The 19,782-nt window shown below is 41.0% G+C and overlaps 1 protein-coding gene across 1 annotated transcript; it reads right to left on the reverse strand.

The window, feature by feature from the left end:
* Positions 1-3,879: 3,879 nt before the first annotated feature.
* METAP2 (methionyl aminopeptidase 2) lies at positions 3,880-19,579 on the reverse strand. The gene is made up of 11 exons (XM_088532885.1): positions 19,426-19,579; positions 18,641-18,742; positions 15,279-15,344; positions 14,839-14,941; positions 11,009-11,170; positions 9,111-9,292; positions 8,907-9,001; positions 8,720-8,816; positions 8,114-8,217; positions 5,654-5,769; positions 3,880-4,592 (listed from the first exon to the last, which is right to left on the reverse strand). Exons 1-11 carry the CDS (start codon positions 19,577-19,579, stop codon positions 4,340-4,342), a joined length of 1,434 nt encoding a protein of 477 aa, XP_088389011.1. The 3' UTR covers positions 3,880-4,339.
* Positions 19,580-19,782: the final 203 nt, after the last annotated feature.

The following is a 19,782-nucleotide window of genomic DNA, read 5'->3' on the forward strand; positions in this document are numbered from 1 at the left end:
AGGTTCTGCTCTGTCATTGCCTTGCTCAGAGCTGGCACCAGCCCTGCTACCTGCTGCCTCGTTACCTAATGCTCCACATTGTGCCCTCCCTGCACTGGATTCATTGCATGAGCCATCATCACAATAAGAACTTGGTAAAGCAGTTTTGCAGTAATTAGATGAAAGGTTCAGATCTATTACACGAGTAGTAATTGTTTGGCAGTCAGCCACAGCACGAACATGCACCAAGGCTGGTGGACAAGCTCATTACAGGTAATGTTTCTAACGAGCTTTTTCTGTGCATGGCTTCACTCTCCCTATCGTTCAGTCCTGCAGAGATGCTGGAAATGTTCCCCAGTGCCTCACCTGGACCAGGGCACAGGGCTGATGCTGGAAGGGTCCACGGGGCATCACGTTCAGCAGGAGCAGGTTGCCCAGGTCTGTGTCTGGGGGATTCAGTATGTCCCACGAAGGGGACTTGGTGGGCACCCTCCTCCCAGGGGCTAAGGGACAAGCTGCACCCATGGTGTGCGGAGGTTAAAAAAGGCAAAAGGCCTTTTACCGTAATTGCTGCTTCCTCTGCAGGGTCATAGCCATTAAAAAAAAAGGACTGCAGCTTTGGGGAAAAAGAAGTCAACATCAGTATAAAACCACAAATAGGGCTACATGGTTTTTAGTCTTGACTACAGGAGTTGGTTGGCTGCTGTGGCAAAATGCAAATCATTTTTTTCTACAAAAAAAAAAAAAAAAACCCTAAAAAAATGAGGCATCACACATTTGTCTAAATTGGTTTTACTTTTAAAAAAGTTCTCAAACATTTCAAATTATAAAAGCAGAACTGCCTTTGATTCCATTTAGGAAAAAAAACATACTGTTGAAAAATTTGTATAAAAATAACATCTTGCTTTAAAGCATGCTATACACTTCTCAAGTTACATGGTCTCTAGGTCTTTGCAAAAACATTTGGCAGAAACATTATTTTCTGAATGACTTACAGCTACTCTTGCCTTTGTTCATGACGCAGCTAATAGATGTTTCTTGGAGTACGGTGTACCAACAGGCTTAAACTGTAAAAAGCTGGCAAATCATTAACCACGCCAAGCCAACAGGGTGACCTGTTGGCAAAATATTTGAAGTGAGTCATGCTTACAAATCACATCATCAACTTTCCCAGGTTCTATCTCACCCCGGGTTTGCACTTTTACTTACCAAGGATATTATTTTATTGTTACTGAGGGCGATATGACACAAAGTTGAAGATGACCCAGCAGCTTTTGCGCTATGTGTTACAGCAGCTTGGCCTGGCTCCCTCTCATGATGGGCCTCCTGAAACCCGTCGAGACGAGGCCTAGGAAGATGTGTGTGTTGGAAACAACAAGCCAGGCTGCTACACAGCAGCTCCCCGGAAGCCAGGCCTAGGCCTGCTACAAGCTACAGGCTGAAGCAGTTGTTTTTTTTTTTTTTTTTTTTCCCCCACAAGCCAAAATCTGAACTGCAAAGCTTCAAGGAAATCTGTCATCAACTCACAAATCACTAAATGCTTTTAACAGCAAACCTGTGACTTTGTATACTCCCAAATTAAAGTCTCTGACTCACATAAGAGAGCAGAACCTGGCAGTTACAAGGAGTTTTAATGATGCTGGATTTGCTTTCTGCAAAGTGCCTGCATTACACGAGTGAAAGAAAACCAGTCCCAGCCTTCCACACAGGACTTGCAGGTCACTGTCTTGCTGTGTGCATAGCCAGGTGAAGCAGCCCACTATGTTTTCCTCATGCATATAAATATATAAAACATATATGGCCTCTGCACAGCATGGTCCCATGCCCAGCTCAGCCCCACACTGCCAGGAAGAAAGAACAAGGAGGGAGAAACATAAGCACAGATCCTATGCAGAGTAACATAACTATTTTATAGCTGCGAAGGTAGTAGAACACTCCCTGAAAGCAACAGATTTATTTAGGGAGAAAGCTTCCAAGCAGGTGACCAAAAAGCAGTAAAAAGAACCTAAACAAGGATATATTAAAGAGTCTAAAACAGGTAGGAGTATTTTGGGTCATGCCTCACCAAACCATGACAGATACTGTAGGTTAAACTGCGCATCCTGCAGCAATTTACACTTCTCGCACAAAATCTGCATAAATGCAAAGAAAATCTGCCAAGCGGGACCCACTTCAGCAAGGGGCTTGCACCCCTGTTAGATGTACTCGCTCTGGAAGCAGTTAGCAAGTTCTCAGGAAACAAGGGCACTTGTTAATCTGCACAGCCAAGCTTCAGAATCTGACTTTATTTGATAAAATTTAGGTTTTAAATCATGAGACAGCGGTCCGGTTACAGAAGCCACTGCCCAGACTTTGTAACTACTTCCAGCAAGAGGAAAGGAGAACAAAAGCACTGGATAAAGGGAGCCGGGCTTGGCTGCTGGACTGGCTGAGGTAAACGCAGGATGTGCTGGGCACACAGGGAGGTATTGAAGTTTTACTGGGGTTTATTCTGGTAGCTGCTCATAGGGGATCTTCCCTTATGTTTAGATAAAGAAGGAAAAGTTGGCAGTGCTAACAGCCGCGGGAGGGTTTCATATGATATCCAGATTCTTGAATGAGACAAGTGAAGCTAGAGAAGATGGTCTGCCTTAAGCTGGTGGAATAGTATCTGGTATCAGGGCACTGCTGAAAGTCTGAATTAGGGAATAATCACTAGTAGTCAAGATGTTGAGAACTGACCTTCCTTTAACTTGCTTATTTCTAGCACCTGTGCTAACCAGGCTTGTTACAAATAGAGAAAACCAGCTGGAAGCTGTTGGCACAGAGTCAAGAAATGCACCAGACCCCTGGTAACACACACAAAGAGCAGCATCGGCCTTACCCAGCCAGCCAGCTCTGCCCACATCCCTGCTGGATTTTGCTCTGCCCTCCACAAGGCCCTGGGAAGGGCAGAACCACGTGCCCACCTGGCTGCGCACAGGCACGAGAACACCAAGGGCAGCAACAGGAACACAGACTTCACAGAAACACAGCAGCGCTTCAGCCACCTCAACCTGCACAGCTGCACCAAGATCAAACAAAATGCAACGAGGAGAACTAAAAATGCCACTTTGAACTGCGGGCAGGACCCGCTGCTGGGCACCCTCGGGCCGGGTAGTTGTTGGATGTGTCAAAATCAGAACAAGAGAGGCTGGCACCACGGTGGAGCACACCAAGCCCAGGTTACCTTCAAGGCACTGCTGTTGACCTTTCACAGAACCTGTCATACATTTTACAGTTACATAAGGTAAATACACAACATCGAGAGGCTGCAATCTAGGCCTCAAAGATGATGGGATTTAATTCACTTTACAAATAAGATTTGTCAGTCATTGCAGCAAGATAACAAATACCAACCTCCGCTTTGTTAAGAAAACAAAGACTGCTAATTAGTTTGGTTATATGGAAGCAGCTTCACCCCTAAAACTAACAACGCCCCCTCCCCTTCATCATCACCACAGCTTGCCCAACTACTGGGCACCAAGGAACCTTCCAGGGCAGGAGGGCCCTAGGAATATTCTCAATATTCACAGCTTGACTTCAGCAAAGAGTTGAAAGCTGCTGGTAACAGCAAGTGAGTCCATCAAAACATACCTGACATTCCAAGAGAGGGTAGATGGACACTCAAAACCCAATCACACCCACGTCCCTCTGCAAAGCTGTCACACGCTGTCCTCCCATGAGCTGGGGACTCCTTGCCCCGTGTGCCAGCGCAGAACAACTCTTTAAACAAGCAATACAGTGCCAAATTTCACATAAAGGGTAAGACAATTCCAGTTGCAAAACAAAAAATGGCAAATCAAGTTTGTAAAATATTTAATAGAGCGGTTTCCCAGCAGACTCCGGCCCAGAATTATAACCAGACTTCTAAAAAGTATATATATTTCAGATCTGAAAACTTGTCTTTATTTTTTACAAAATGGATTCCAGGAAGTTTAAAAGGCAATATCATAGAGGGCTTAGGCGCAGAAATCAGGTGAACTCATTCGAAGCATTCAAGTAGGAATATGGTAATATAAATATTTGAAAAGCATCTTTTATCATAAATGTTCAAAACAAAATGTATAATTCATTCCAAACTAAAAATTGAGCTTTAGAGCCACATATTTCCCTGAACAGAAAAAAATAAGTAACTTTTGAAATATTTCTAAAGGCCTGAAAGCTTTTTTCCTTGGTTAGTTACATTAGAAGACTTGCCTTTGATTAAATTCCTTCCTTTCCGAACACGGAAAGCATCGCATCAGTCCACTGTTAAAACAGACAACACGTTGCAAATTAATTCTGGTATAATGTGTTCCAACAAAGCCTAAAGTATAAAGGTGCTGAGGTGGCTTCGAGCTTAGTAGTCATCTCCCCTGCTGACAACTTCTTTGCACGTGGGGCGCAGCAGGATCGTGTGCTCAAACTGCGCCGTGTAGGAGCCCTTGATGTCGCACAGGGGCGGGTAGGGATCCACTATCCCCAAGTCACAGAGGTTCTTCAGGGCCATGAGGTACTTGCTCTCGCCGAGGCGGTCGAGCCAGCGGCGGCAGAAGGCCAGAGTACCGAAGTTCTCGTTGATGACATTGAGCAGGTGCTTCGCCCGCGGGAGCCTGCGCAGGGAAACGCAAAGGAGAAGAGCTGACAGCCACCGAGTCGGCCGCGCATGGACAACCAGGGAGGTTTTAACTCCAAGGTGTTTTCAGACTGCACCGTCTTGGGAGGCCTTGCTACATCAACCTGAGACTCAGGTCGTGGACCCTAGTGCCCCTTCCCTTTGCAGACAGACACTCTTCCGAAGCTGGCGCTGCCGCATGCACCGGGCAACCCTGTGCGGCAGGAGAGCGTCAAGGCCTGAACATCCCCACCTAACCCCCCAGCAACAGTAAAGAAATAGCCACCCTCGATAACACAGCATCATTCGTTTTGTACAGGACAGCAGAGTTCCTCCTGATCCAGTGGTGAATATTCTAGACCTATTCAGGAGTAACCTTGGTAGCCAAAACTCTGAAGTTCTACTTTTGAAGTCAGTTTATATTTCTAATCCCGAGAACCTTCCGTTCTACAGATGCCGCATTTCTGTAAGTGCTATTACACACTCTTAATGGAAACTAAAAATTAAGGATCATTTCATTTTATCGCAACACACTGAACCAAGGTCTTAGATGATCTGAATAGTTTAATAAGATTTTTCCCAGAAAATACTTGTATGCCACAGTGTTAAGATGGCAAGATGTTAATATAGGGCTTTTATTTATACATTTAGTATACAATAATACGCCAACCCTATCTATATATCTACTGTCAGATTTATTAATGCTAGGAAATTTTTAAGACTGCTTTAGATTTGTGAAGGCATCATGTATACTTCATTTCCCTATTCTTTGGAATTTATTAATGCTAGGAAATTTTTAAGACTGCTTTAGATTTGTGAAGGCATCATGTATACTTCATTTCCCTATTCTTTGGAATATTCTTTGTTATTCCACATTTAGTGACACACACAGATGCATGTTTTAGAGCATCTTCTTATTTTATAACAAGAGTATTACTGTCAGAGGACCTTTCTGAGGCTTCTGACAGCCTTAAAATTTGCCCAGACTTGTATTGCACTATGTCTGGACTGTAAAAGGGCGACAGCTCTAGGGCAGAATAAGAACAAGAAAAATCCAACCTTATTGGCACATGCCCAACATCGAAGTTCTTCATGTAATGAGAACACTCCATATCATCATGGACAACACCTTTTCCTGTGCTGCCAAAGGTTTCTATAGCATATACTTCACCTTCCTAAAAAAAAGGAAAAAAACAAAAAAAAGAAAACTACAATATAAAAATAAGCGTTGACGACAACCTCAGTATTACCATTTATGAATACAAGAAATTAACTGTTAATCGATGGAGTGAAAGAACTCAATACGGCAATTTCATATAGTAGTAAAGTTATAGACATCTCCAAATAAACAGCTATTATTACTGCTTTATTTCTCTCAAGTCATAAACACTATCATGTTTCTAGTCACACAATTTCTCAAAGTCATTGCCATTATAGTACTGTCAAAGTGTACATCTAACATAGCTAAAAAGCAGCATTATGATGCAAAATATTTGCTTAATTGGAAGTAATTCTGGGCTATTCAGATAAAAGTCCTAGGAGATGTGTAATTCAAACATAGCAAACATTGATTACAGAGACTTACTGCACTGAAGCACTTTCTGCTCAATTTCTGCAACAATTTTCTGGTAACAGCTGCTAGCATAAAACCTTAACCTGCTCATTTCCACTCCACAAGATGAATTTCTTCAAGAAAGGAGGGTGATATATATCTGCAAGGGCATTATCAAAATTCTAGCCAAGAATGTATTGGAACACCATTATATAATCTCATTTTTGCCAAGTGCATTCACATATCCCTAAAGGTAGGGCTGTGAAAGGAGATTAACAGGACAAGGCAGCAAACATGGACAACTGCAGTTGCATCTCTCAGTTTCGGGCAGTTTTGAAAGCCTCAATCCCAAAACAAAAATCCATATGTAAAACGGTAACATGGGCTTCAAATTCAAGAAAAATTCTTAAAAGAAAAATTCTTAAGGATGCCTTGAGCTGTCATGAACTTAACTGAACTTGAACTTAACTGGCTTCATTGACAGTCACCACGAGAGTCACTTTGCAGTGACTTGCTCAGAAGCAGGGACTGTCAGAGGCTGTGTTCCTGTCCCCAAAATTCACTGCATTGTATTCTGATACTATAATTAGAGCAGCACAGAGGGAGTCTGGCAGTGCTCCACATCTCATAGGACACAATCTTACATTATTAACGACTAAGTTACACGGAAGCTAAAGAACATTTTTTTTTAAAGAAGTCTTCTCCCCAGTGTCTGTATAGTCTATTAGAAACAGTCTCAAAGGCTCTCAAATCTTTAACTAAAACTTGATTAAAGATTCCTTAAGCTTCTATTTTTAAAATAATAATATTAATAAATCAAAGATGAGTGATTCACAAGACCCAGCCACGCACAAAGCTGCTTCCCCCTTGCTTTCCTAATGCTCTCTAATCCTTTCTACGCACTCCTGGAGAGGCTAGGACAGTTACAGCTTCCTCTCTTTGCTCACATCCTTAACCAGTTGTCTAACAGCTATGCTCTAACTCTGGGCTGACTGGAGTGAGCCTATTTCAGGAAAAATACTACTACCACTATTTTTATTAATAAAATCAATCTTGTCTAGTCGCTTTCTACTCCTATTCAGGTCTTAAAAGTTTACTAGTGACCATTGCTGAATCAGGCTTAAAATTAAATTAAAAGCTTCTTATCCCATTACCAGTCTGAATAAACCTTCTTATCTTGCTAGAATCCAAGCTTACATCAAAATGGTTACTTCATAAGTCTCAGGCTATGTATTAATACTGCTTTTCTGACAGGCACAATTTCCCCTCATCAGCAACGACTTCTCTTCGGCTCCAAAACACTATTCAAGTCACAGACACTGTCCAGCTTCTCTCACTAACTACAAAAATCCTCAATTACTTTGTATATGGAAAGAAATAATGCACTAAGAGCTTCTCAAGAAAGAGATGGTATCTAACTGTATTTCCAAAATGCTACCTGTAGCTACAGGGTTATATTACCTGTAGCTACGATGCTACAGAAATATTTCCCAACTATTACTTAAGAGAAGCTTCTTATTTTGTCATTTTAATAACAGAATGAGTAGACACGAAAAAAATGTGAATGACTGCCAAGTCCAAACATCCTTGGAGGTATCTTTAGGATCTCAAGCCTATCCCAAAACCTAAATTCCCACCTTTTCCTCTTGTTACTAAGTTTAATATTACAATATTTTAAGTAATATTTATATATTCAGAAATGAATATGCAAGAGTTTTATTAAGCACCACTAGCGCAATTCAGATTTCAAGCGTTATAGCCCAAGTCCCCAATTTCAGAGGTTCAGATACCAGAACATCGATGGGGGAACACAGAGAAGCCTTAAGCCACTGAGATGGAAAAAGTCTCCACAGTTTGCCAGGATCACAAATACTACACAGGGACTACACGTGAAAAACACCCCAGGAAATATTCTTGCAGTGACATTCAGGGGAACTGTTAAATGAAAGATTTAAAACACTTCTTACCTCCATTCTTGTTGCCTCTCCTCCTTTCACAATGGGCACAGTTTTTCCAGCATGTATCCTGTATGGCCCAATTGAGTGCCCATTCAGATTGCGAATTGGCTTCACTTTTGAAGAAAAACAGGACAGGTAAATCCCTAACTAACCTTAAACCCTTAACTGCAAATTGCTCTATTAGCCCATACTAGAAGTACAACAGGCACTCATAAGGTTGCAGAAGGACGGAACAGCCCCTCTGTACAAATTCATTTCACATACTGTATCGCAGCTTCATTTCCTATTCCCTAGTGGATTTGCGAGTAAGGTTATCAACAAAGTCAAATAACAAGTACCACATTATTTGTGTATTTTAAAAAAAGCTGCCCAGTCCTCATCTTCTCTATTAAAGATAGAATACTTAGAATATTTGCAAGGAAAAGTTGATAAAAACATTACTCCAGAGTACAGCAAACCAGGCAGAAACACGTATTTAGCCAAGCTACTCATATCACTCTTCTTAGTACGAATGTCTATTTCAATACAATATTAAAAATATATATTTATTTGTACAAACATATAAACTCTGAGAATAGTTCCCCTCACATAAAAGCAAACATAAAAATAATTTGCCTTGGTATGTTTTGCCATCGATTTCAACCTCATAAGACTCCATGACTTCCTGGATGGCCTCTCCAACATCGCAGAGACGCACATCTATTCCAGCACACTGAAAATAAGGTGAAAATACAAATGGAAAATAAGAAAATAACAGCAAAGCTTTTATAGAATGACTTAGTAGTTTACATAATGAACGTACCTTTATTCCAGTGTTAGTGGCATCCTTTACTGCTTGTAATAGTTTGTCATATTTTGGATTGAATGTGACTGTAAAAGCACAGTCAATAATACGACCTGAAATCAGAAGACATTAGTAAGCTTCACAATCCTAACATGCTTAAATGTGCTTTAAACGCTGAAGCACATTTAAAAAAAGAAAGTTCATAAATAAGTAAAAACTAACCACTAATATGTGTCCCAAAATCTATTTTGCAAATGTCATCATACTGCAGCACTGTAGGATCTCCAGCATTTGGAGTGTAGTGGGCAGCACAGTTATTCAGAGAACACCCCGTAGGAAATGCAAGACCTGCATTCAAACCATTCTCTTTTATCAGCTTACGTGAGCAGTCTTCTAGTTTTTCACTACAGGACAGGAGGGAGGGAGAAAAAAAAATAAGTTATCCTTATTATGTTTTACAATGACTTCAAAAATTAATCCAAGAAAAAAAAAAACACTCAGAAAAGCACGCAAGCAAATGTTTTAAACTGAAATCTTACTGAATCTGTATGCTAACTAGGAAGAAACCCTAAACTGGAAAAAATAAGCACAAGATAATGATCTTTAACTCTCTGTGTTGTTTCTTCTACTTTTTCTCAGGCAAAAGCAGAGCACCAGACTTTATCTAAATTTAAAGTATGGGTCCTTTTCACAGTAAATTTAATCTGGTCTACCAGAGAAACGGAAGATGTATAATTAAGTTTAGGGAAAAGTTTGGGGAAAATGAAGAGAGAGAAGAAAGAAGGAGAGAAAAAAATATATAGAGACATCTAAGAGACATTGAGTTACAGCCTAGTTATTCAGCCCCCTCCCCCAAAAATTGAATTAAAACAATATTTTTTTAATTTTAAGCAGTAGGTAGGATAAAATAAAACTTTTAAACTAGCATTTGTCCTTGTTTTTTTCTCTGTTTTCAAGCTTTTAACTTGAACTTTTAACTTGAACTTAACTGGAAAGCTACAGATAATAAGACCAGTGCACACCCCTATCTATAGCTACAGTAAAAAGTGTAAAACATAACTCACATCAGTGCAACATACTCCGATTGCATTTAAGAAAGCTATTCACTCAGAGTAGTCTGGAAAAACAAAAGCCTACTTTATATGGCAAGTTCCCATAGCCTGAAGTATTCTAAAATGAAAAATCATATTTTGAGAAAATTACGGCTTATAACTAAAGCAGTCAAGCAACAGAATTGGGCATGACAGATCTGTTTCAGCCAGTCTAATGATTACAAAGACAGCTGCCTGCTGGCATATTATTTCTTTCCATTCCACTCACACAGCTACTCTTGGAGGCAGTTCCAAGTAGCTTTCTGCCTACTCTGCTCTTCTCAGCACAGTCCTTGCTTGGATCAGGCTGAAAGCAGCTGCTTTGGGAAATTAAACCATCCTGGATCTGCGCCTACATGGGCAGTAGACATTAATTCCAGATAAAAAAGGATGGAAAAAAGTAGGAAGAGCCAATAAAAGTTTAGGCTAATTATTCTCTTTAAAACTTTCACCAAATGAATGCTTACATACTAGCCAGCGTATTCAGTTATTTACAATCTATTGAGAATAACATGAAGAAATGTTCTGGGGTTTGTCCAGAAACATCAGCCAGTGAGGAGGGGATACAGACAGAACCCTTCCGTGCTGGCCAGGCATCCCCATGCAGTCTGCAAGCCTCCTTCCAGCACCAGGCAGCACCTGCATTGCTCCTCCGCAGAGACTGCGCTGACAGCTCTGGCAAAGGTTGACATGGTTTGTTACCATCACTGTAGCTGCTTCTCTTGGCAGCACCAGGGAACTTGCAGACAAGAGCAACAGAGACACAGAACAGTGAAAATCACTGCTGAACATAACCGGAAGCTGAGTTTGAATCTCAGCGTTAATCCAGGCCCTGCAAATCTGCATAAGCTAAACATGTTACCAGAGGAAATTAAGAGGGATCCATTGAAGATACTGGTTCAGTACTTCAAACAAGAATCCCTACAAAACTCATGATGTAGGTAGTTAAGCACACAAAATTGAGATTCCCTCTGAGGAAAAAAAGGGGTATCTATAAACAGAGGTCTTTGAGAAGACCTGTGTCCTCACCAAATTTCTATCATTGTCATTCCCGGCTTTATCCAGCTCATAACGTATTTCCTCACTTGTCTGTGTGCCTCTGCAGCTTCCCGAAAATCATTCCAGATTTCCTCACTGGCTTGGTCTAGTGCTTTCTTTTCTTCGCTAGTTGTCCTCCAAGCAGCTGTACGCCTTTTAAATAGAGTGTAAAGAAAGGTGATTATAATTACAGTAGTCATTACAACACCTAATGCAGCACATGGCAACTATTATGCTTGTTGAGAAGCTACTTCATTCACATTATCTGCTGGACAGTGAGTATCACACAGTTCCAGGAAATTACCACTTATTCTGGCTTTTTGATAGGGTCATGGAATAAATACAAGAAGAGTTTTGAATAGAAGACTACATACATACAAGATTAATTTTTAATATTCCTTTGTTATAAAAAACTCACAAATAAGGTTCCAAGAAAACACAGTTTAAAACACTACCAACTGTCCGAGCTTAACTAAAAACAAACATCTCTCCCCAACAGGCTACTATAACTAAGAAGTAGATATCCAGTTGAATGGTAAAGCTGGAGGCCCTGTAGTGACACACACAAATAAAGCAGTGATATTTCGAAGAAGGCGCATACTGTGCACAATACCCAAATCTGTACAAATCTACAACCACCCTAACCTACAGAAGGGGGACCAAAGAAAAAGGACAGTGGACAAGATGGAAGACATGCTGAAGAATGCTGTAACTTGGTCTCACATTTCTGAACTTTTAAATTCATTTTTATCTTCACGTAAGTGGGTTGATTCCAAGCTAGCAAAGGAGTATGAGTTAAAGGATAACTGTTTGAAATATAGAAACGCAGTTACCTCTTTCATGGAATCACTCTGCTAAGAGGACCCTTCACATCCAAAGAAGGAATGTGAGACTGAGCAAAGAAAATACTCCCCACAAGTTTTTTGAACTGGTTATTTATATAGTGTTGAGAGATGTGCATTCTTAAAACAGACTTGAGGAGACAAAGGGTAACAAGGTCTTTCGTAAGATTTTTCTTAGGATGACTACAAGATTAATTATTTTGAGACATTTCTGTTTCTGTCCTTTGAACTTCTTCCTCCTTTTCAAATAAAGGGCAACACAAAGAGCAAACGCTTCACAGTTACTTTTCTAAGAAGTTTTCTTGCTCTACGAGCAAACATCACACAAACTACCCAAATCCCTAAAATTTGTCTCCACCCTGGTGGATCCCACCAAGAAAGCAAGAGGCTGCTGCAGCACTTGAATCTGCTTGCAGCAGTGGGCAAGTTGGCTGCTGCCAGCACAGCAGCCGTGGCTCAATCCAGCCGAAAAGGCCTTCCAGAAAGCAGGAGGGAAGAGGACTCAGGGGCTCCTCCAGACTGCTGGTAACACCTGCCAGGAGCAAGAGGTGCAGGAGGAACTTGGGCAGCTGCTCAGCCATCGGAGAATTAAGTGTAAGCTTCAGCAAGCTGGCAGGAAGCTGGCCTAGCTTCATCATACTGAAAATTCAGTGCATGTTCGCACTACAGAGAGACCTAGGAGCCTTTGACATTAACTGTGCTCCCTGCCCCCAACACACACACACACACACACACACACACACACACACACACACACACATATAGCATCAGACCAAAAGCTCTTTGTTGTCAAAGTTGTGCCACTGCCATCTGGAAACTCAGGAATAGAGGCCACCAGAAATTCTATTTTGGCCTTAGCACTTCAGGAGACATGAAAAAAAATCAAGTGAACACCAAGTCCTCTAACAGGTACAAGGAGATAACAAGCCTTCCTGAGGACATAGTTTCCTCATGTGTTGGCTTCCACATAAGCCAGCATAAGAAGTTCACCTCTTGATCACAGTCCTCTTTGTGCTGCTGGATCTCTAGCAGATTGTGCTATAAAATGGATTTTAGGGGTCCAAAGCAATAATCCTAGGTAAGAATTCCCCCAGATTATTTTAACCCACATAGCAGCACAGGGCACAAAAAAAGTCATCAATGTGGGACAAAAAATTAGAGACAACTTAACTAAAATAATCATGTAATGAAATATTGCTTAGAAACTTTCTACTCTCTATGCAGAGTTACTTCAAACTCATCTTCTTTAATAAAAATGCAAGGCTTCAGACAGAACTAAATATTCAGGATTTAAAAAATAAGTTGCAAGTCTGCTGTCTATATAAATGTCAATTTGTTATTTTTCACCCTAAAAGCGAATGAAACCCATTTTATTTCAGCTTCCCACACAAAATGCCATCCTAGGCATGATGAGAGGTAACTTTATAAAGCATGTGAATGTTAGGAGAAAAAAGGTGTAGGAGGAGAACAAAAATGCTTCATGAACATATAAAAGTGAAACTTGCTTAAAATAGGAAATATCCTGATGCATGTCAACTGCTCACTTAAGTAGCTGCTTATGCTAGGAAATCCTAAAGTGGTGCATAATATTTTAATATTTGGAAGAACTGAACTATACATATATTTGCTTCAATGCAATTATTAAAAGCAGCTATTTCAGGTTCCTTGGAAGAGGATGTTCTCCCCCCATCACAGAATATTCTTGGTACAGAAAAGACGCCCCACTTAAAACCACTTAAGCTCACTTAGAAAAGCTTATTTAAAATAAAGAGTAGTAAAACAAGAGTAAAACATCTTAACCTCAATAGATGACTGCATAACAGATGTAAAAGTTGCATATGACATTTGTTAATAAATTATGGATGATGTAACCATTTGCTGGATTGCTTAAACTATATTATTCTGAATGAATAGATTCTTAACCTCAATAGATGGCTGCATAACAGATGTAAAAGTTGCATATGTCATTTGTTAATAAATTATGGATGACATAACCGTTTGCTGGGATGCTTAAACCATATTATTCTGAATGAGGCATACACATGTGCAGGCACTAACTATGAAAAAGTCTTTTTTGGATCAGCCCTTCAAGAGTACCCTGTGAAAGTCCTACCATTAGCATATTAACATTGTATAATCAAATAAGGCAGTCATTTATAAAGACATACCAATGTGCCTTGTGATCAAACTGGAGCGATTAAAGAGCATTGGGAGGGCCGGGGGGAGGAGGAATTAGTAGTTCCACAAAAGTTAAACTTCAAAAAAAAAAAAAAAACTCAAGGGAAACTACTATCCATGAATACCTGGACATAATTTATAGAATGTATTGAACTCTTAACTACATTGCGTATGCTTCGTCAGAAATAGGCACTGGCTTTATATAACACGTAAGAATTCCAAAATCATTTGATCTCGAGGGGGAAAAAAAGAAAAAAAAGAAAGAAAAGAAGAAAATCTTGAAAAGCAAACAATGCTTTCCAAAATATTCTACTTTTTTTTGAAGGTGATTTTTGATTCAAAACTCCCCGGAAAGATTTCAGGATCATACTTGGTCTTTTCATTCAGATTTTCATGCAATTTATACTGTTTTTTTCCCATCAAATCAAAATAGCCTTTTACAACACTAAATACATATATTTATATGAAAGATGCAGCTATTTTACAATTAAAATACCCCTCCAAACAGTCTTTCATCTCACTAAATTTTGAACCTTCACACAATTGCAGTTCCCCTACTTCCCTTACAATGTATTAAGGCCATGTAACTCCCTTGCACCCCAGCGTCACAGAATTTCTGTTCATACAGTCTGCACCTTAATTAAAAGTGTAGGTAGGGAGCCTAGCGACTTTTAGTTGTTAGATGAACCAGTAAAAAATAACATTACAAATCACTATGTTCTTATCCATTTAGTTGTACATTAACAGTTTGCAAATCAGCACTCCCCAATGAAAGCATTTATTTAAGTTTAAAGTACTTACCCATCCTGAGTTGAAGGATATTCACATTCTTCACCCTTTGGGAATACGTTGCTGGGATATAGATCACATATGGGAATAGAAGGTGGATCTGTCTGGACCTTTGCTGTTGAGAATAGTTTAACAAAGTTTTATATATAAAAGGTACGTTGGAAGATTTAAATACCTTATTTCAACTGTAAGACAAATTAAAAAACACAACTTATTTTAGATTTCCTTAGTAGGATTTGGGCTTTTACCCAGAATATATCACATCACGATGTCCTCAAATGGCTTAATTTTGTCAACACTTAAGTTGGCATTCAGGAATACCAGAAAGAAGCCAGACTTGGCATGAGAACCCAAACTGCATCCCAAAGTTTGTTTCTACTGCCAGCCACAGCACTTAGGTTTAATTGAAACCTCAAGTACAATCTATCTTACTTTTTGTGCTAGATACCTACGTCCTTTCTTCTTTTTTTTCTTCTTTTTTTTTTTCCCCGCTGCTCCATCTCCTTCTCCATCTCCATCTACAGGATAATAAACAAATAAATATATACGCGCAAGTGTGTTTTGTAACTGCAATTTGAACATAAAGTAGTGATTAAACATAAAGACATTGTCATTAAGAGACAAACAATCTTGAATGAGATGCAAACCTATCTGGGCACTTCTTTCAGAAGAATTAAATCCAATCATTTACAGATTTCTTGCTCCATATGTATTGGGGAGCACTCAAGAAATGGATAAAATGAAGCTGCCACCAAGACACAAGTATTTTCAGGTTCCTTCTTAGACCAAATGCAGACATTAAAAACAAACAAACCTTCCCAAAGCATTGTTACTAGACCACCTTTAAAAGTGCTTCAAACATACCAATTTTCAGTAAGTACTACTTCAAACTTCTCTATTCTCAGTTCTCGCAGAGCAAAGCTGAAGAGAATGAGGGAGAAGCATATCTGATACTATAACTAACAAAAACCTAGGAATGCTCTTAGAACAAATCTCTTGCTGCCTTATTTAAAGGCAACTTAGCAGCCATCTGGAAAGACGGGAAAAAACAAACACACAAACAAACAAAACCACCACAGCAACAAGTAGAAGTGACAGCAGTCATCACTGAATGGAGCTATACCTGGAAATACCACAAAAGTCACAACCAGCACTGGACCAAACCATTGTCTAGAGGATGTACCACCACAAAGCAGGGTATGCAAGCAACAAAAATCAGGCAAATTCTGCACCAGTGTCACATTTCAGATAAAATAATATGCCTGTAGACTTCATGTTTGGTTACCACTAATGCTTATCTACACCTCACACAAAGGATTTATTTTAACGTGATACTATCTAACTGCAGCTTCTGGACCTAACCACAGTGTAATTTCAATATGGGCCTGTACTGGCCATCTGCATTTGGAACACCAAGATCTTTTAAAGCAAACAGTAGAATTGTAAAAACTTCCAGAATCAATCAAGGCAAAGCACTGCAGTTTCAAATGCACTTACACAGAATCCGGTATCTGTTCATTTATTTTAAATGATGTCTAGCTGTTTCCAACACTAGACTTTAAAGCCTTTTATGATGGTCAATGTTATGTCAATTTTATTACAAGGCAGCGACTGCTGCAATCCTGCCATTGGGGCACATTTCAGTAGCGTAGCCTCTAAGTTCATATCAGCATCAAGTATCTCATTTTGAAATCTTAAATCGCAGTTACAAAACACACTTTATTCTACATTATCAGATTCTCCTTCAACACATGTTTACCAGGCAGGTAATTACCACTTAGCAGCACATACCTATTTCTCTGTAACATGGTAATTTACCATGTTTCTCTTGACCTTGAACTCCACTCTAACCATTCATCAAGAATGAAACTCAACATGACTCCAGCTCATTCACCAAGTGATTTAGGGATATTTTTAGAACCCTAGGCCTAACCTACAAAATCCACCAACATTTCTTAATTGTTATCAGTTACTATTGTCTTATCATGTTATCATGCCCCCCCCCCCTTTTTTTAAAAAAAAAAAAAAATTGCTGCACATGAATCTGCCAATTAGCAAGGCAAACTGTCTGGGCCAATGCCTTCCTTGAAGACTGCTGCAGACCAGCTGTGCTGCCAGGAACATAACTACAGATCCAACTAGTGCCTCATTTGCATTCAGGTTGTTTAGCTGACATAGAAATAAATGCCAGAAAGTGAAACCTGTCCTTGTGCCATTTTGGTATAGACATTTAATTAAACTGTATCTAATTGTATGCATAACTCCTTCTTATCAGAACTTTTAAAGTGTGGTAGAAACTTAAGGTGCATGGTGTTATTACTGAGACCACTCAGGACGATTATCAGGGGGCAGGGGAGAATATATTTTATTGTTTTTACTCTAAATGCTGCACCATGTCTTAAGCAAGGCCTCTAAAGTGAAAAAAAAAATACATGGCAATTGGAAAAAAACAATGGTGCAGGCAAGAACACACAGCAGTCACTCAAGTCAGATGTGGAAAATAAGATTATTATTTCACAGATTATCTCACTTCTTTGGTGATAATTGCTAACAAAAGCATATGCAAATACTAAGTTTCATCTATGAAGAAATGACTTCTGACATGAAACTGCAACTATTTTAAGCATTTTCAAATAATGCTTTTCACTGCAAGAAGTTTTCACTATGCTCCCCAATACTTCCCAGCTTAGTTGCAAACAGGATAAAATGCACATTGTATTAATATAATTAACTACTTTTAAATTCCAGAAGCTGAAATACAACATAAGAATAATCCATCAGTACATCGTTCTATGAATACTAAATAAATAGAACTGGATGCTATACACAGATTAAGAGGGCTCAAAGATCAGTTTGTTTATCGTTTTCTGTGTGCCAACACACTTTTTCATTTCAGATTCTGCTGTAACATCCTGGAATGATGAATCCCAGGTCTGCTAAGAAGTTTTGTGAATAGAACGAAAAGAAGTATTTTAGGAGGCTGAGCTCATTTTTCTCGAGAGTCATCAAACAAAGGCAATAGCATTTTTATCTGACATACCTACATATGAGAGGCATCTAATCTGGATTTCAGTACCAGACATTTCCAAGGTACTTTTAAATTTTAGTTGTGTAGTATTGGCAAGATGCAAGGTACATGGCCTTGCTCATGTATTAATTCCTCCACAGTTTAGTTTTAATGAAAAATCAGGATTACAGAGCAACATGTTTCAAGTCATTGGTAAGGATTAAGAAAGGATATAAATTGAAATGCTTCCTCCCAAATTTCACTGCATGTTTTGTTCAATGCCAACAACTATAATTTGGAACATAAGCTTCTACAGCAAATGCTAATGTAAATGAGAATGATTTATATCTTGCCTTATCTTAAGCTAAACCTTTCTCTGCAATTAAGACCACAGGAAAACAAAAAGTTTTAACAAAACCATTATCACATTTTTATGGACATACACACACACACACAAGTATATACAGATAAAAGGTTGAACTGTTACAAGAAAAGTAATAGATGCAACAGATGCATTCTGGAACTGGCTGCCCAGAGAGGTTGTGGAGTCTCCTTCTCTGGAGATCTTCAAAACCCAGTTGGACGCAGTCCTGTGCCACGTGCTCTAGGTGACCCTGTGTGTGCAGGGAGGTTGGACTAGATGACCTCTAGAGGTCCCTTCCAACCTTAAGCATTCTATGATTCTATACATAACATGGCATTTCATCTTCCCTAAAATAACTGAAATAAGAAATCTTCAGACATCTGTACAAGTCTGGGAAGAGACTAAAACTGGAAGCATTAAGGCAAAAACATGTATACACTTGCCTTCGTCATCATCATCTTTTTCTTTCTCCTCCAGTGTCTGTTTATCCAACTGTTTTGCTACATCATCAAGGACACCTTCCATTTCTTTATCTGTTTCTTGTCCTGTTTGTAAAAATTAAAACATACCTCAGTACAAAAGCACACCTCTACACTAGTATACAACAACCTCCAAATCTGTATAGAATCCCTGTGCTCCAAGTCACCCAACAGACAGCAGAGCACAACACAGAAAAAGCATAATTTATTTCCCCCAAGCAAATTCCGTGTGTCAAGCACTCGGCCACAGGGCCCAAAGTGACAAGTACCGTTATTAAAGTATGAGCATAAAAACAACGTGAACCAAACACTTCTGATCACTTATTTCTTTCTTATTTCCCTGCCAGGGTGGCGAGCTCCACTCCCCCTAGCTCAGCCTGCCCGGGCCAGATAAGGCAGCACGAGGCAGATGGCTGCAAACGCACACGGCGCTCCTCACTGCCTGCTTGGTAGCCCCGGGCCAGGCCCGGACAGTGCGCGGGAGGCTCCATGAGGCGAGAGGGCTCCTCATGCAGCGGCCCTGGTGCCCCCCGAGGGAGGCCACCAGGCTCCTCCGGCGGTCACGTCCCTGCCGGGGGATGAAGGCCGGGCGCATCCTCGGCATCCTCCGGCCGCAGGGGCAGGAAGGGGGAACGGGAGCCCCCACCGCGCCGGGACAGCGGTCTCGCCCTCCACCTTGAGGAGGCAGGAGGCCCTGCCCGGCCTCCCCCGCCGCCTCCCCGCAGCCCAGGCCCCGGCGCGGCCCTCACCCGTGGCGGCCGCCTTGCCCTTCTTCTTCTTCTTGCGCTTCTTCCTGGCGCCCTCCTCGGCGCCGGGCCCCGCCGCGCCGCCCTCCGCCTCCTCGGGCTCGGCCGGCAGCTCGCCGTTGAGCTGCTTCTCCGCCTCGCCGCCCGCGCCCGCCATGGCGCCCGCGCCGCCGCCGCCGCACCGAGGGGGGGGAGCCAGGGAGGGTAGGCGGGGAGGGGACGGCACGGCGGGCGCGCGGGGCACGCCGGGAGCGCCGGAGGACCCCGCCCCGCGCCCAACGGCCGCCCGGGGGGGTGGCGCCCAACGGCCGCTCCCCAACGGCCGCGCCCAGCGGCCGCGCTGCCTGTGGCGGCGGCGGC

The sequence above is a fragment of the Tinamus guttatus genome, unplaced genomic scaffold, assembly GCF_059628265.1.
Source record: "Tinamus guttatus ecotype Peru unplaced genomic scaffold, ASM5962826v1 Tinamus_guttatus_pri_ptg000472l, whole genome shotgun sequence".
In the NCBI taxonomy this organism is placed as follows: Eukaryota; Metazoa; Chordata; class Aves; order Tinamiformes; family Tinamidae; genus Tinamus; species Tinamus guttatus.

Excerpts from the sequence above, each read along its gene's own strand:
- METAP2 (XM_088532885.1), bottom strand. The coding sequence starts at position 19,579 with ATGGCGGGCGCGGGCGGCGAGGCGGAGAAGCAGCTCAACGGCGAGCTG. Across the intron at positions 14,942-15,278 it reads GAAAAAAAAGAAGAAAGGAC|CAAAGGTCCAGACAGATCCA; the intron begins GTAGGTATCTAG and ends TATTCTCAACAG. Across the intron at positions 11,171-14,838 it reads TATCCTTCAACTCAGGATGG|GCGTACAGCTGCTTGGAGGA; the intron begins GTAAGTACTTTA and ends TCTATTTAAAAG.